This window comes from Xyrauchen texanus, chromosome 6 (assembly GCF_025860055.1).
Source record: "Xyrauchen texanus isolate HMW12.3.18 chromosome 6, RBS_HiC_50CHRs, whole genome shotgun sequence".
In the NCBI taxonomy this organism is placed as follows: Eukaryota; Metazoa; Chordata; class Actinopteri; order Cypriniformes; family Catostomidae; genus Xyrauchen; species Xyrauchen texanus.
The window spans coordinates 529,561-547,060 of record NC_068281.1 but is presented as its reverse complement, the minus strand read 5'-3'; the positions used below and the strand labels follow the sequence as shown (position 1 = coordinate 547,060).

The 17,500-nt window shown below is 44.4% G+C and overlaps 1 protein-coding gene and 1 long non-coding RNA gene across 2 annotated transcripts in view; both read right to left on the bottom strand.

Annotated features, from left to right (window-relative positions):
* The window catches only part of LOC127645837 (uncharacterized), a 9,209-nt gene extending 8,015 nt beyond the window's left edge, over positions 1-1,194 (bottom strand). Inside the window, exon 1 of the long non-coding RNA XR_007970810.1 lies at positions 436-1,194. This is a non-coding gene — a long non-coding RNA (uncharacterized LOC127645837). The remainder of the gene's footprint in view (positions 1-435) is intronic.
* Positions 1,195-8,877: 7,683 nt separating this feature from the next.
* The window catches only part of LOC127645048 (uncharacterized), a 16,972-nt gene continuing 8,349 nt past the window's right edge, over positions 8,878-17,500 (bottom strand). The window contains exons 4-10 of the mRNA XM_052128565.1: positions 17,008-17,080; positions 16,212-16,315; positions 15,884-15,982; positions 11,225-11,296; positions 10,811-10,882; positions 9,863-9,971; positions 8,878-9,653 (exon numbers count right to left, since the gene is read on the bottom strand). Of these exons, the coding sequence (XP_051984525.1) occupies positions 9,358-9,653; positions 9,863-9,971; positions 10,811-10,882; positions 11,225-11,296; positions 15,884-15,982; positions 16,212-16,315; positions 17,008-17,080 (825 nt within the window). The 3' untranslated portion in view covers positions 8,878-9,357. The remainder of the gene's footprint in view (positions 9,654-9,862; positions 9,972-10,810; positions 10,883-11,224; positions 11,297-15,883; positions 15,983-16,211; positions 16,316-17,007; positions 17,081-17,500) is intronic.

Sequence of the window (17,500 nt, the reverse complement as noted above, 5' to 3'; positions counted from 1 at the left end):
GAGCAGCTGCCCCCGCGACCCGACGTCGGATAAGCGGTTGAAGATGGATGGATGGCATTTTTATTCAGTAAAATCAAAATGGTGCCAAACCTGAAGTGATTCAAAGTGCATGACATGGTTTGAACCACTATGAATATAATCACTAAACATCAAACGACAGATCGTCACACATGAAATGGATTGAAACAAAGATCTTATTCCTGCATTGACAAACATGACGCCGCTGTGTTCAGCTCAATCAGTGTGACCATCAGCCTCCAAAACACTGAACATCAGATGAATCCACAGAACAACGTCTCTTTCCTGATCGACCGCATTCCAACTACAGCCAAAACACCTGAAACACGTCTCACTTAATGCTCAAGAGACATCACAGGAGAAATATGGCATGAATAGTTCATTCTGGAACTGAATGAAGGAGTGTTTAATACTCACATTATCAGATAGAAGATGAGGAGTTTGTTGATCCGCAGCGTGTCATTGGTGGACAGAACAGATCTGATCTTCTGTGTTACCATGGTTACCCACCAGACCGCTAGACCATAAAAGACATCCACATTAATGGCAGGGAATAAACCGAACTGTTATATGGGTTTACATTCATATTTACGAGTCCTTTTATTACTTTCTGCTATCAAAGCAACTGCAAGCGCTCTTACAGATACATGTTGTCAATGTTTATTAATAATAATAATAATTCCTTTCATTTATATAGCGCATTTCTAGGCACTCAAAGGGCTTTACATAGTATAGGGACGATGATGCGATGGCAGCCATAGTGCGCCAGCACGCCCACCACACACCAGCTATTGGTGGGGAGGAGAGAGTAGAGTGATGTAGCCAATTCAGGGATGGAGATTAATACGAGGCCATGATAGATAGGGGCCAATGGGGGTAATTTGGCTAGGACACCGGGGTTACACCCCTACTCTTTACGAGAAGTGTCCTGGGATTTTTAATGACCGCAGAGAGTCAGGACCTCAGTTTAACATCTCATCCGAAGGACGGTGCCTTTCTTGACGCCTTTATATGAATGTACAATGCAGTTTTTTCATCGCCCGTTTAGCGCTCTTGCCACCTGTGACCTCACACAGCGTAACCGACCCATGCAACGTGCTTTTTTATTTGTATTTTTGCATAGCCGAATTTTAAACGTTACAAGTAAACACGCTACTTAGACAGAAAACATGGACAAGCTCTTGAAAAGGGAAAATATAGCTGATGGTTAGTCGATGTGGGACAGTGCTGTGCTGTGCCAGAAAAAGGTCGGGAAACACTGATTTAAGCTTATAGGTCAGACAAATCAAACTTTTACGGCATTATGGTAATTATTATTATTATTATTAATATTTTTAATAATTAAATAATCATAAATAAAAAGTTGCCGTAAATGTTCAAAATGCCATAAAACATTTTTTTTAATGACTTTAAAAATGTCATGCAGCTTAACCATCAAGTAAAATGTATTAAAATAGTTTCCAGCTTGAATACACGCGTTTCAAAAACTGACATACAGTATATCATATTTATTAAGGTTAAAATATATTATTTACAAAGTTCTTTCACTGCTTTGTTTAAATAAAAAAATATAAGAATACATTATTCTGCACTACTCGTGCCAACATTTACTTTACCGCTCATAATGAGAATTTTTCATTTTGTCTCTGGACGCTGACACTTTACATATCAGACTTCAGCTGTATTCATGTCTTTACACTGTGTGAGTTACATTAGGAATAACTTAATAGATCCAGACACAAAAATGAGCATCTCATCAATGAAATCTATATTTGAGTTGAAATATATTTAAGTGTGTGTGTGTGTTCACCTGTGTTGTGTTCACCTGTGTTGTGTTTCTCTGTGTTGTGTTCACCTGTGTTGTGTTCCTCTGTGTGTGTGTGTGTGTGTGTGTGTGTGTGTGTTCACCTGTGTTGTGTTTCTCTGTGTTGTGTTTTCCTGTGTGTATTCACCTGTGATGTGTTCCTCTGTGCTATGTTCACCTGTGTGTGTGTATTCACCTGTGTGTGTGTATTCACCTGTGTTGTGTTCCTCTGTGTTGTGTTCACCTGTGTTGTGTTCACCTGTGTATGTATTCACCTGTGTTGTGTTCCTCTGTTGTGTTCCTTTGTGTGTATTCACCTGTGATGTGTTCCTCTGTGCTATGTTCACCTGTGTGTGTGTATTCACCTGTGTGTGTGTATTCACCTGTGTTGTGTTCCTCTGTGTTGTGTTCACCTGTGTTGTGTTCACCTGTGTATGTATTCACCTGTGTTGTGTTCCTCTGTTGTGTTCCTTTGTGTGTATTCACCTGTGATCTGTTCCTCTGTGCTATGTTCACCTGTGTGTGTGTATTCACCTGTGTTGTGTTCACCTGTGCTATGTTCACCTGTGTGTGTGTGTATTCACCTGTGTTGTGTTCCTCTGTGTTGTGTTCACCTGTGTTGTGTTCACCTGTGTATGTATTCACCTGTGTTGTGTTCACCTGTGTTGTGTTCCTTTGTGTGTATTCACCTGTGATGTGTTCCTTTGTGTGCATTCACCTGTGTTGTGTTCCTCTGTGTGTATTCACCTGTGATGTGTTCCTCTGTGTGTATTCACCTGTGATGTGTTCACCTGTGTGTGTATTCACCTGTGTTGTGTTCACCTGTGTTGTGTTCCTCTGTTGTGTTCCTTTGTGTGTATTCACCTGTGATGTGTTCCTCTGTGTGTATTCACCTGTGTTGTGTTCCTCTGTGTGTATTCACCTGTGATGTGTTCCTCTGTGTGTATTCACCTGTGTTGTGTTCCTCTGTGTGTATTCACCTGTGTTGTGTTCCTCTGTGTGTATTCACCTGTGTTGTGTTCACCTGTGTGTATTCACCTGTGTTGTGTTCACCTGTGTGTATTCACCTGTGTTGTGTTCCTCTGTGTGTATTCACCTGTGTTGTGTTCCTCTGTGTGTATTCACCTGTGTTGTGTTCACTCTGTGTGTATTCACCTGTGTTGTGTTCACCTGTGTGTGTTCCTCTGTGTTGTGTTCACCTGTGTTGTGTTCCTCTGTTGTGTTCCTTTGTGTGTATTCACCTGTGATGTGTTCACCTGTGTGTATTCACCTGTGTTGTGTTCACCTGTGTGTATTCACCTGTGTTGTGTTCACCTGTGTGTATTCACCTGTGTTGTGTTCACCTGTGTGTATTCACCTGTGAAGTGTTCCTCTGTGTTGTGTTCACCTGTGTTGTGTTCACCTGTGTTGTGTTCACCTGTGTTGTGTTCACCTGTGTTGTGTTCCTCTGTGTGTATTCACCTGTGATGTGTTCCTCTGTGCTATGTTCACCTGTGTGTGTGTATTCACCTGTGTTGTGTTCACCTGTGTTGTGTTTCTCTGTGTTGTGTTTCTCTGTGTTGTGTTCCTCTGTGTTGTGTTCACCTGTGTTGTGTTCACCTGTGTTGTGTTCACCTGTGTTGTGTTTTCCTGTGTTGTGTTTTCCTGTGTTGTGTTCACCTGTGTTGTGTTCACCTGTGTTGTGTTCACCTGTGTTGTGTTCACCTGTGTTGTGTTCACCTGTGTTGTGTTCACCTGTGTTGTGTTTTCCTGTGTTGTGTTTTCCTGTGTGTATTCACCTGTGATGTGTTCCTCTGTGCTATGTTCACCTGTGTTGTGTTCACCTGTGTTGTGTTCACCTGTGTGTGTATTCACCTGTGTTGTGTTCCTCTGTTGTGTTCCTCTGTTGTGTTCCTTTGTGTGTTCCTCTGTGTGTATTCACCTGTGATGTGTTCCTCTGTGTGTATTCACCTGTGTTGTGTTCACCTGTGTTGTGTTCACCTGTGTTGTGTTCACCTGTGTTGTGTTCCTCTGTGTGTATTCACCTGTGATGTGTTCCTCTGTGCTATGTTCACCTGTGTGTGTGTATTCACCTGTGTTGTGTTCACCTGTGTTGTGTTTCTCTGTGTTGTGTTTCTCTGTGTTGTGTTCCTCTGTGTTGTGTTCACCTGTGTTGTGTTCACCTGTGTTGTGTTTTCCTGTGTTGTGTTTTCCTGTGTTGTGTTTTCCTGTGTTGTGTTTTCCTGTGTTGTGTTCACCTGTGTTGTGTTCACCTGTGTTGTGTTTCACCTGTGTTGTGTTTTCCTGTGTTGTGTTTTCCTGTGTTGTGTTTTCCTGTGTTGTGTTCTCCTGTGTTGTGTTTTCCTGTGTTGTGTTCACCTGTGTTGTGTTCACCTGTGTTGTGTTTTCCTGTGTGTATGCACCTGTGATGTGTTCCTCTGTGCTATGTTCACCTGTGTGTGTGTATTCACCTGTGTTGTGTTCCTCTGTGTTGTGTTCACCTGTGTTGTGTTCACCTGTGTGTGTATTCACCTGTGTTGTGTTCCTCTGTTGTGTTCCTTTGTGTGTGTTCCTCTGTGTGTATTCACCTGTGATGTGTTCCTCTGTGCTATGTTCACCTGTGTGTGTGTATTCACCTGTGTTGTGTTCACCTGTGCTATGTTCACCTGTGTGTATGTATTCACCTGTGTTGTGTTCACCTGTGTTGTGTTCACCTGTGTTGTGTTCACCTGTGTTGTGTTCCTCTGTGTTGTGTTCCTCTGTGTTGTGTTTCTCTGTGTTGTGTTCACCTGTGTTGTGTTTCTCTGTGTTGTGTTCACCTGTGTTGTGTTTTCCTGTGTTGTGTTTCTCTGTGTGTATTCACCTGTGATGTGTTCCTCTGTGCTATGTTCACCTGTGTGTGTGTATTCACCTGTGTTGTGTTCCTCTGTGTTGTGTTCACCTGTGTTGTGTTCAACTGTGTGTGTATTCACCTGTGTTGTGTTCCTCTGTTGTGTTCCTTTGTGTGTGTTCCTCTGTGTGTATTCACCTGTGATGTGTTCCTCTGTGTGTATTCACCTGTGTTGTGTTCCTCTGTGTTGTGTTCACCTGTGTTGTGTTCCTCTGTTGTGTTCCTTTGTGTGTATTCACCTGTGATGTGTTCCTCTGTGTGTATTCACCTGTGATGTGTTCCTCTGTGTGTATTCACCTGTGTTGTGTTCCTCTGTGTGTATTCACCTGTGTTGTGTTCCTCTGTGTGTATTCACCTGTGATGTGTTCCTCTGTGCTATGTTCACCTGTGTGTGTGTATTCACCTGTGATGTGTTCCTCTGTGCTATGTTCACCTGTGTGTGTGTATTCACCTGTGTTGTGTTTCTCTGTGTTGTGTTTCTCTGTGTTGTGCTCCTCTGTGTTGTGTTCACCTGTGTTGTGTTCCTCTGTGTTGTGTTCACCTGTGTTGTGTTCACCTGTGTGTGTATTCACCTGTGTTGTGTTCACCTGTGTGTGTATTCACCTGTGTTGTGTTCACCTGTGTTGTGTTCCTCTGTTGTGTTCCTTTGTGTGTTCCTCTGTGTGTATTCACCTGTGATGTGTTCCTCTGTGTGTATTCACCTGTGTTGTGTTCACCTGTGTTGTGTTCCTCTGTGTGTATTCACCTGTGATGTGTTCCTCTGTGCTATGTTCACCTGTGTGTGTGTGTGTATTCACCTGTGATGTGTTCCTCTGTGCTATGTTCACCTGTGTGTGTGTATTCACCTGTGTTGTGTTCCTCTGTGTTGTGTTCACCTGTGTTGTGTTTCTCTGTGTTGTGTTCCTCTGTGTTGTGTTCACCTGTGTTGTGTTCACATGTGTTGTGTTCACCTGTGTTGTGTTTTCCTGTGTTGTGTTTTCCTGTGTTGTGTTTTCCTGTGTTGTGTTCACCTGTGTTGTGTTTTCCTGTGTTGTGTTTTCCTGTGTTGTGTTTTCCTGTGTGTATTCACCTGTGATGTGTTCCTCTGTGCTATGTTCACCTGTGTGTGTGTATTCACCTGTGTTGTGTTCCTCTGTGTTGTGTTCCTCTGTGTTGTGTTCCTCTGTGTTGTTCACCTGTGTTGTGTTCACCTGTGTGTGTATTCACCTGTGTTGTGTTCCTCTGTTGTGTTCCTTTGTGTGTGTTCCTCTGTGTGTATTCACCTGTGATGTGTTCCTCTGTGCTATGTTCACCTGTGTGTGTGTATTCACCTGTGCTGTGTTCACCTGTGTGTGTGTATTCACCTGTGTTGTGTTCCTCTGTGTTGTGTTCACCTGTGTATGTATTCACCTGTGTTGTGTTCACCTGTGTTGTGTTTTCCTGTGTTGTGGTTTCCTGTGTTGTGTTCACCTGTGTTGTGTTCCTCTGTGTTGTGTTCACCTGTGTATGTATTCACCTGTGATGTATTCACCTGTGTTGTGTTCACCTGTGTTGTGTTTTCCTGTGTTGTGGTTTCCTGTGTTGTGTTCACCTGTGTTGTGTTCACCTGTGTTGTGTTCACTCTGTGTTGTGTTCCTCTGTGTTGTGTTCCTCTGTGTTGTGTTCACCTGTGTTGTGTTCACCTGTGTTGTGTTCACCTGTGTTGTGTTTTCCTGTGTTGTGTTTCTCTGTGTGTATTCACCTGTGATGTGTTCCTCTGTGCTATGTTCACCTGTGTGTGTGTATTCACCTGTGTTGTGTTCCTCTGTGTTGTGTTCACCTGTGTTGTGTTCAACTGTGTGTGTATTCACCTGTGTTGTGTTCCTCTGTTGTGTTCCTTTGTGTGTGTTCCTCTGTGTGTATTCACCTGTGATGTGTTCCTCTGTGTGTATTCACCTGTGTTGTGTTCCTCTGTGTTGTGTTCACCTGTGTTGTGTTCCTCTGTTGTGTTCCTTTGTGTGTATTCACCTGTGATGTGTTCCTCTGTGTGTATTCACCTGTGATGTGTTCCTCTGTGTGTATTCACCTGTGTTGTGTTCCTCTGTGTGTATTCACCTGTGATGTGTTCCTCTGTGCTATGTTCACCTGTGTGTGTGTGTGTATTCACCTGTGATGTGTTCCTCTGTGCTATGTTCACCTGTGTGTATGTATTCACCTGTGTTGTGTTTCTCTGTGTTGTGCTCCTCTGTGTTGTGTTCACCTGTGTTGTGTTCACCTGTGTTGTGTTCACCTGTGTTGTGTTCACCTGTGTTGTGTTTTCCTGTGTTGTGTTCACCTGTGTTGTGTTCCTCTGTGTTGTGTTCCTCTGTGTTGTGTTCACCTGTGTGTGTATTCACCTGTGTTGTGTTCCTCTGTGTGTATTCACCTGTGTTGTGTTCCGCTGTGTTGTGTTCACCTGTGTTGTGTTCCTTTGTGTGTATTCACCTGTGATGTGTTCCTCTGTGTGTATTCACCTGTGATGTGTTCCTCTGTGTGTATTCACCTGTGATGTATTCCTCTGTGTGTATTCATCTGTGATGTGTTCCTCTGTGCTATGTTCACCTGTGTGTGTGTGTATTCACCTGTGATGTGTTCCTCTGTGCTATGTTCACCTGTGTGTGTGTGTGTGTGTGTGTATTCACCTGTGTTGTGTTCCTCTGTGTGTATTCACCTGTGATGTGTTCCTCTTTGCTATGTTCACCTGTGTGTGTGTGTGTGTATTCACCTGTGTTGTGTTCCTCTGTGTGTATTCACCTGTGATGTGTTCCTCTGTGCTATGTTCACCTGTGTGTGTGTGTGTATTCACCTGTGTTGTGTTCCTCTGTGTGTATTCACCTGTGATGTGTTCCTCTGTGCTATGTTCACCTGTGTGTGTGTGTGTGTGTGTGTATTCACCTGTGATGTGTTCCTCTGTGCTATGTTCACCTGTGTGTGTGTATTCACCTGTGTTGTGTTCACCTGTGTTGTGTTCCTCTGTTGTGTTCCTTTGTGTGTATTCACCTGTGATGTGTTCCTCTGTGTGTATTCACCTGTGTTGTGTTCCTCTGTGTGTATTCACCTGTGATGTGTTCCTCTGTGCTATGTTCACCTGTGTGTGTGTGTATTCACCTGTGATGTGTTCCTCTGTGCTATGTTCACCTGTGTGTGTGTATTCACCTGTGTTGTGTTTCTCTGTGTTGTGCTCCTCTGTGTTGTGTTCACCTGTGTTGTGTTCACCTGTGTTGTGTTCACCTGTGTTGTGTTTTCCTGTGTTGTGTTCACCTGTGTTGTGTTCCTCTGTGTTGTGTTCCTCTGTGTTGTGTTCACCTGTGTGTGTATTCACCTGTGTTGTGTTCCTCTGTGTGTATTCACCTGTGTTGTGTTCCGCTGTGTTGTGTTCACCTGTGTTGTGTTCCTTTGTGTGTATTCACCTGTGATGTGTTCCTCTGTGTGTATTCACCTGTGATGTGTTCCTCTGTGTGTATTCACCTGTGATGTATTCCTCTGTGTGTATTCATCTGTGATGTGTTCCTCTGTGCTATGTTCACCTGTGTGTGTGTGTATTCACCTGTGATGTGTTCCTCTGTGCTATGTTCACCTGTGTGTGTGTGTATTCACCTGTGATGTGTTCCTCTGTGCTATGTTCACCTGTGTGTGTGTGTGTGTGTGTATTCACCTGTGTTGTGTTCCTCTGTGTGTATTCACCTGTGATGTGTTCCTCTTTGCTATGTTCACCTGTGTGTGTGTGTGTATTCACCTGTGTTGTGTTCCTCTGTGTGTATTCACCTGTGATGTGTTCCTCTGTGCTATGTTCACCTGTGTGTGTGTGTGTGTGTGTGTATTCACCTGTGATGTGTTCCTCTGTGCTATGTTCACCTGTGTGTGTGTATTCACCTGTGTTGTGTTCACCTGTGCTATGTTCACCTGTGTGTGTGTATATTCACCTGTGATGTGTTCACCTGTGCTATGTTCACCTGTGTTTGTGTATTCACCTGCGATGTGTTCCTCTGTGCTATGTTCACCTGTGTGTGTGTATTCACCTGTGATGTGTTCACCTGTGCTATGTTCACCTGTGTGTGTGTATTCACCTGTGATGTGTTCCTCTGTGCTATGTTCACCTGTGTGTGTGTATTCACCTGTGATGTGTTCACCTGTGCTATGTTCACCTGTGTGTGTGTGTATTCACCTGTGATGTGTTCCTCTGTGCTATGTTCACCTGTGTGTGTGTGTTCACCTGTGTTGTGTGTGTATTCACCTGTGATGTGTTCCTCTGTGCTATGTTCACCTGTGTGTGTGTGTTCACCTGTGTTGTGTGTGTATTCACCTGTGATGTGTTCACCTGTGCTATGTTCACCTGTGTGTGTGTGTTCACCTGTGTTGTGTGTGTATTCACCTGTGATGTGTTCCTCTGTGCTATGTTCACCTGTGTGTGTGTGTTCACCTGTGTTGTGTGTGTATTCACCTGTGATGTGTTCACCTGTGCTATGTTCACCTGTGTGTGTGTGTATTCACCTGTGATGTGTTCCTCTGTGCTATGTTCACCTGTGTGTGTGTGTATTCACCTGTGATGTGTTCCTCTGTGCTATGTTCACCTGTGTGTGTGTGTTCACCTGTGTTGTGTGTGTATTCACCTGTGATGTGTTCCTCTGTGTTGTGTTCACCTGTGTGTGTGTGTTCACCTGTGTTGTGTTCACCTGTGTGTGTGTGTGTTCACCTGTGTGTGTGTGTATTCACCTGTGATGTGTTCCTCTGTGCTATGTTCACCTGTGTGTGTGTATTCACCTGTGATGTGTTCCTCTGTGTTGTGCTCCTCTGTGTTGTGTTCACCTGTGATGTGTTCCTCTGTGCTATGTTCACCTGTGTGTGTGTATTCACCTGTGATGTGTTCCTCTGTGCTATGTTCACCTGTGTGTGTGTGTTCACCTGTGTTGTGTTGCTCTGCTGTGCTGTTTCTTCTGTTGGTGTTGTTGTGAGGTGTTGTGTGTGCTGTCAACACAATAAACATTTATATATTTACTGTCTCTATATTAAATGTAAAGATAAAACACATTCAAGAACTGCATATGAAGAGCAATGTTCATGGAGACACACATCAAACAAACATTTCTCTGAATGAACTTCTGTGTTCTAGTTAGTGAGTTTGAGAGTCACAATGATTCATTGAATCTCAGAGTGATTCAGTTGATCAGACTCACTGTGGACAGTTTGTGTGGTGACGGTGTGTTCATTCAGACTCGTGGAATCTCCAGCAGGAGATATCCTCAGATGATCAGCGTGCTCATCGAAACTCAACTGACCGGACACCTATGACGATACCACATATCATTATGAGCACAATGTACCATACAACCAGTGAAGTATGGATGTGGAAATGCATCACGCACTTTCATACTCAGATTTTGAGCCAGTGAATGTACAATGCAGTGTATATTTGTATTATATATTATTGCATGTTCCTGAATGGTGTAAATGTCCCTCCATTTCCATTTGTGTCTTCAGCATATTTTGTCAAATAATAATGATTAATTAAATCAAATCATGACCGTGATCAGATTTCATTCATAATATTTTTATTTTTTTGGAACTGCAATGACATCAAACACTAGAGATGGGAACCGTGGACCTATTTGGAACCGATTCCATAATATAAATAAACTGGAACTGTCTGATTTTCATGCCTTTCGGTTTCATTGACGGATCTTGAATGTGTGTTTTCTGCCGATGCGGAGTTGACAGAACGCTATTCTTAAATACTCTGACAGTGTTTCAGATGAAGCGCTGTGACTCTACAGAATCTACAGCACGACAAGTGTCGATTCCTGAACGAATGACTCTAATGAGCTGGTTCTTCTTAGTGAATCTGACTTCCATCAACTCAAAATGAATCAAGACCAGTTACTGTGTTGTGTAATGTTGTACTGAAGGCCTGTGACACCTTAATCATTCACAAATGGGTTGTTGCTATGACAATGAGCTATTAAATATTGATTCAGACCACTCAGGAATCAGAATTGTTAAATTCCTTATATACATATACACAAGTGTGTTTGATAAATATAAGTGAATATACATTCATCGTGTTGATTAAAAACACACATAGGAAATATCAGCTGATTTATTCTCATGTATCAGTTTGTTCTCACCGTGTCAATGTCCAAATCATGATGATGTTTTACTGATGATGGTATATTCAGGTTACTGCTGATATTCCCAATCTATAAGTGAAGAGAATTAATGGCACATAAGATTTGATGAAGGCAGACACACACACACACACACACACACAAACAGAGACACACACACAAACAGAGACACAAACACACAAACAGACACACACACACACACAAACAGAGACACACACACAGAGACACAAACAGACACACACACACACACAAACAGAGACACACACACACACACAAACAGACACACACACACAAACAGACACACACACACACAAACAGAGATACACACACATACACACAATCACACACACACGCACAATCACACACACACACAAACAAACAGACACACACACACACAAACAGACACACACACACCTTTAGATGTGGGCAGAGGGACTGAAGGAGTATAAAACACACTTCTCGATTCCGCACTGACACAAACAGGTACTGAAACACAAATATGATTATATATATTATAATTAGGGGTATTGGAATAATTAATAATTGAAAAATACACTTTACATAAAAGGTTATGTACACCGGTGGCCAAACGTCTGGAATAATGTTCAGATTTTGCTGTTTCAGAAGGAAATTCGTTCTTTATTTCACCAAAGTATATTCTGGACATTACTGATGTATAAAACATCATCACTATTTAAAAAAGTCATCTAAAGGCTAAAGGCTTTGATGGATTCCAGTTGGAGGATGGAGACATGGCTCATGTTCTGTGGTGATGTCAGTTGGAGGATGGAGACATGGCTCATGTTCTGTGGCGATGTCAGTTGGAGGATGGAGACATGGCTCATGTTCTGTGGCGATGTCAGTTGGAGGATGGAGACATGGCTCATGTTCTGTGGCGATGTCAGTTGGAGGATGGAGACCTGGCTCATGATCTGTGGAGTAGTCAGTTGGAGGATGGAGACCTGGCTCATGTTCTGTGGCGATGTCAGTTGGAGGATGGAGACCTGGCTCATGATCTGTGGAGATGTCAGTTGGAGGATGGAGACCTGGCTCATGATCTGTGGCGATGTCAGATGGAGGATGGAGACATGGCTCATGCTCTGTGGCAATGTCAGTTGGAGGGTGGAGACGTGGCTCATGCTCTGTGGCGATGTCAGTTGGAGGATGGAGACGTGGCTCAGGCTCTGTGGCGATGTCAGTTGGAGGATGGAGACATGGCTCATGCTCTGTGGTGATGTCAGATGGAGGATGGAGACATGGCTCATGCTCTGTGGCGATGTCAGATGGAGGATGGAGACATGGCTCATGCTCTGTGGTGATGTCAGTTGGAGGATGGAGACATGGCTCATGCTCTGTGGCGATGTCAGTTGGAGGATGGAGACATGGCTCATGCTCTGTGGTGATGTCAGTTGGAGGATGGAGACATGGCTCATGCTCTGTGGTGATGTCAGTTGGAGGATGGAGACGTGGCTCATGCTCTGTGGTGATGTCAGTTGGAGGATGGAGACGTGGCTCATGCTCTGTGGTGATGTCAGTTGGAGGATGGAGACGTGGCTCATGCTCTGTGGCGATGTCAGTTGGAGGATGGAGACGTGGCTCATGCTCTGTGGCGATGTCAGTTGGAGGATGGAGACATGGCTCATGCTCTGTGCTGATGTCAAATGGAGGATGGAGACGTGGCTCATGCTCTGTGGTGGTGTCAGTTGGAGGATGGAGACGTGGCTCATGCTCTGTGGCGATGTCAGTTGGAGGATGGAGACGTGGCTCATGATCTGTGGCGATGTCAGTTGGAGGATGGAGACGTGGCTCATGATCTGTGGCGATGTCAGTTGGAGGATGGAGACGTGGCTCATGCTCTGTGGTAATGTCAGTTGGAGGATGGAGACGTGGCTCATGATCTGTGGTGATGTCAGTTGGAGGATGGAGACGTGGCTCATGATCTGTGGTGATGTCAGTTGGAGGATGGATACCTGGCTCATGATCTGTGGCGATGTCAGTTGGCTCATGATCTGTGGCGATGTCAGTTGGAGGATGGAGACGTGGCTCATGCTCTGTGGCGATGTCAGTTGGAGGATGGAGACATGGCTCATGCTCTGTGCTGATGTCAAATGGAGGATGGAGACGTGGCTCATGCTCTGTGGTGATGTCAGTTGGAGGATGGAGACGTGGCTCATGCTCTGTGGCGATGTCAGTTGGAGGATGGAGACGTGGCTCATGCTCTGTGGCGATGTCAGTTGGAGGATGGAGACGTGGCTCATGCTCTGTGGTGATGTCAGTTGGAGGATGGAGACCTGGCTCATGATCTGTGGAGATGTCAGTTGGAGGATGGAGACCTGGCTCATGATCTGTGGAGATGTCAGTTGGAGGATGGAGACCTGGCTCATGATCTGTGGAGATGTCAGTTGGAGGATGGAGACCTGGCTCATGATCTGTGGCGATGTCAGATGGAGGATGGAGACGTGGCTCATGCTCTGTGGCGATGTCAGTTGGAGGATGGAGACGTGGTTCAGGCTCTGTGGCGATGTCAGTTGGAGGATGGAGACGTGGCTCATGCTCTGTGCTGATGTCAAATGGAGGATGGAGACGTGGCTCATGCTCTGTGGTGATGTCACTTGGAGGATGGAGACGTGGCTCATGCTCTGTGGCGATGTCAGTTGGAGGATGGAGACGTGGCTCATGATCTGTGGCGATGTCAGTTGGAGGATGGAGACGTGGCTCATGATCTGTGGTGATGTCAGTTGGAGGATGGAGACATGGCTCATGCTCTGTGGTGATGTCAGTTGGAGGATGGAGACGTGGCTCATGATCTGTGGTGATGTCAGTTGGAGGATGGAGACGTGGCTCATGATCTGTGGTGATGTCAGTTGGAGGATGGAGACCTGGCTCATGATCTGTGGCGATGTCAGTTGGCTCATGATCTGTGGCGATGTCAGTTGGAGGATGGAGACGTGGCTCATGCTCTGTGGTGATGTCAGTTGGAGGATGGAGACGTGGCTCATGCTCTGTGGTGATGTCAGTTGGAGGATGGAGACCTGGCTCATGATCTGTGGAGATGTCAGTTGGAGGATGGAGACCTGGCTCATGATCTGTGGCGATGTCAGATGGAGGATGGAGACATGGCTCATGCTCTGTGGTGATGTCAGTTGGAGGATGGAGACGTGGCTCAGGCTCTGTGGCGATGTCAGTTGGAGGATGGAGACGTGGCTCAGGCTCTGTGGCGATGTCAGTTGGAGGATGGAGATGTGGCTCATGCTCTGTGGTGATGTCAGATGGAGGATGGAGACATGGCTCATGCTCTGTGGTGATGTCAGTTGGAGGATGGAGACATGGCTCATGCTCTGTGGCGATGTCAGTTGGAGGATGGAGACATGGCTCATGCTCTGTGGTGATGTCAGTTGGAGGATGGAGACGTGGCTCATGCTCTGTGGCGATGTCAGTTGGAGGATGGAGATGTGGCTCATGCTCTGTGGCGATGTCAGTTGGAGGATGGAGACGTGGCTCATGCTCTGTGGCGATGTCAGTTGGAGGATGGAGACGTGGCTCATGCTCTGTGGTGATGTCAGTTGGAGGATGGAGACCTGGCTCATGATCTGTGGAGAAGTCAGTTGGAGGATGGAGACCTGGCTCATGATCTGTGGAGATGTCAGTTGGAGGATGGAGACCTGGCCCATGATCTGTGGAGATGTCAGTTGGAGGATGGAGACCTGGCTCATGATCTGTGGCGATGTCAGATGGAGGATGGAGACATGGCTCATGCTCTGTGGCGATGTCAGTTGGAGGATGGAGACGTGGTTCAGGCTCTGTGGCGATGTCAGTTGGAGGATGGAGACGTGGCTCAGGCTCTGTGGCGATGTCAGCTGGAGGATGGAGACGTGGCTCATGCTCTGTGGCGATGTCAGATGGAGACATGGCTCATGCTCTGTGGCGATGTCAGATGGAGGATGGAGACATGGCTTATGCTCTGTGGTGATGTCAGTTGGAGGATGGAGATGTGGCTCATGCTCTGTGGTGATGTCAGTTGGAGGATGGAGACGTGGCTCATGATCTGTGGCGATGTCAGTTGGAGGATGGAGACCTGGCTCATGATCTGTGGCGATGTCAGTTGGAGGATGGAGACATGGCTCATGCTCTGTGGTGATGTCAGTTGGAGGATGGAGACGTGGCTCATGCTCTGTGGTGATGTCAGTTGGAGGATGGAGACATGGCTCATGCTCTGTGGTGATGTCAGTTGGAGGATGGAGACCTGGCTTATGATCTGTGGCGATGTCAGTTGGAGGATGGAGACCTGGCTTATGATCTGTGGCGATGTCAGATGGAGGATGGAGACGTGGCTCATGCTCTGTGGTGATGTCAGTTGGAGGATGGAGACATGGCTCATGCTCTGTGGTGATGTCAGTTGGAGGATGGAGACCTGGCTCATGATCTGTGGCGATGTCAGTTGGAGGATGGAGACCTGGCTTATGATCTGTGGCGATGTCAGATGGAGGATGGAGACATGGTTCATGCTCACACTCCCTCATTTCAAGAGTGGTTCATTTGATAAGATGTTGTATAAACAGTTTGTCAGATTGTATAAGTCTGTAAGAAGTGGCACAGGTATTTTCTTTGGTTTGTTTATATGTGTACATGTATGTTGAGGGTCAGGGTGGGGTCGGGGAGGGGGAAATAATGGGGGTTAAAGTTGATTCTGTGTGTATATTTACTGTTACTGTTGCATATTTCAAAATGTTAATAGCAAAAAAAAATTGTGGTTATTTTTTGTTATTTCAGAACTACATTCTTAAATTCGAATCAACAGCATTAAGTTAAAGAGGGTAAACTTTATCATTCAGCTGATTTTACACATTCACTTGAACTGCTCAAGCAATGTCAATGGTGCGGCCCAGATTACAACATAAAATCAAGCAGATCTAAAGAAACATACAAATTTACAATTAAACCTTCATTTGGTGTTGAAATCACACTCTTGAAGCACTTGGACATGCAATTCATTTCTTCATTTCTCTCTAATTTGACTGGATTTAATTTCATGACTGTGATGATGTGGAGTCACCGGGTGGGATTGACTCATACCTTGTGTCCGTCTGTGGTGATGACAGCAATGGCGTTGGGCACAAACTTAGCCGTGTTTTTCTTCTTGACAGTCTGAATGCGGGACAAGTCAATGACAATCTATAACAACACACACAACAAAACACAAAAACTCAACCCACAAACATTCCTCATTCACAGATTCATGAATGTGACTGAACAACATATTATTATTATTATTATTATTATTATTATGATGATGATGCAATAAGAGAAAGTAGCAACTGTTTCCTGTTGAACCTGCTGAAACTGGTTTATTCCGGTAAATCAGAAGCATTATCAGATATCTGAGGTGTCAGATCTCGCTCACCTTGGTTTCTTTGAGCAGCACAGACGAGTGGAAACACACGTGCTGATTGGACACGAACATCTTACCATGGTAAATCACCTCCTTCTGAAGAGCGCACGTGAACGCTGCAACAGTCATGAAGCGCTCAATTACAGAAGACAAACATCTGAGATCACTTGTGAAAATGCTTCTATTTTGCATTCTTTGAGCGGGACGTTAAATGTGCGTCCCCACGAGAATGTCCCAGTCTTAGATTAGTGACCTACATTTACATTTACATTTATGCATTTGGCAGATGCTTTTATCCAAAGTGACTTATAGTGCAGTTATTACAGGGACAATCCCCCCGGAGCAACCTGGATTTAAGTGTCTTACTCAAGGACACAATGGTGGTGACTGTGGGTATCGAACCAGCAACCTTCTGATTACCAGTTATGTGCTTCAGCCCACTACACCACCACCACCACTCCCTAACCCTAACCTATAGAAATAATGTACAATCTGACACATTTATTCTGCATTTTATTTCATAACTTTTCTTTGTTTTAAAATCCTAAAACTTCCAATATAAAGAAACAGAGATTTTCAATGTGTTTTCTTCTGGATCACACTTACAATGGGAAAGGAAACACACAAATATAAATGTCTCTTTATTGCTCAGTATTCTTCAGTTCCCAGTAATGTTTCAGTTCAGTATTAACTTTGAATTCATTGATTTTTAATGATAAAAGTGAGACTAAAGGAGTCATAATGTTCCGTAAGATAACATTAATAACATTAATAACTGAGATATTAAAGAGATTTGATTGAAGCTCACCTTGTTTCAGATCTTCTGTTTCTGGAATTTCAGGAAAGTGTTTGTGGAAGGTTGTGTTTGGGTTCTTGAAGCTCTGATGAGAACAGAAGAGAAACTCATCACCGAGGATTTCCATCATGTCATTAAATAAACAACAATTAGCAAAGAGAAGAAAAAGAAATAAATTGTCCTTAAATGTTGGAAAACAAAGTCGATGATATTGAGAGACAACAGATGTAATAATCAAGGCAATTGTTGAAAAAGAAATGAAGTTTATAAGAGATATTATTGATGAAATCAACAGTAGAAAAATCATTTGCACTTTTATATAAAATTAGAGATTTGTTCAATGAAAATGCTTTAAATATCTTGATTGTTCAGTCTTTGATCCGTCTATCACATAGTGTGCTGAAGTTTGGGGTAACATGTGTGTGTGTACATGTTTGTCTGTACGTGTGTGTGTATGTGTGTGTACATGTGTGTTTGTGTACATGTGTGTGTGTGTGTGTGTGTG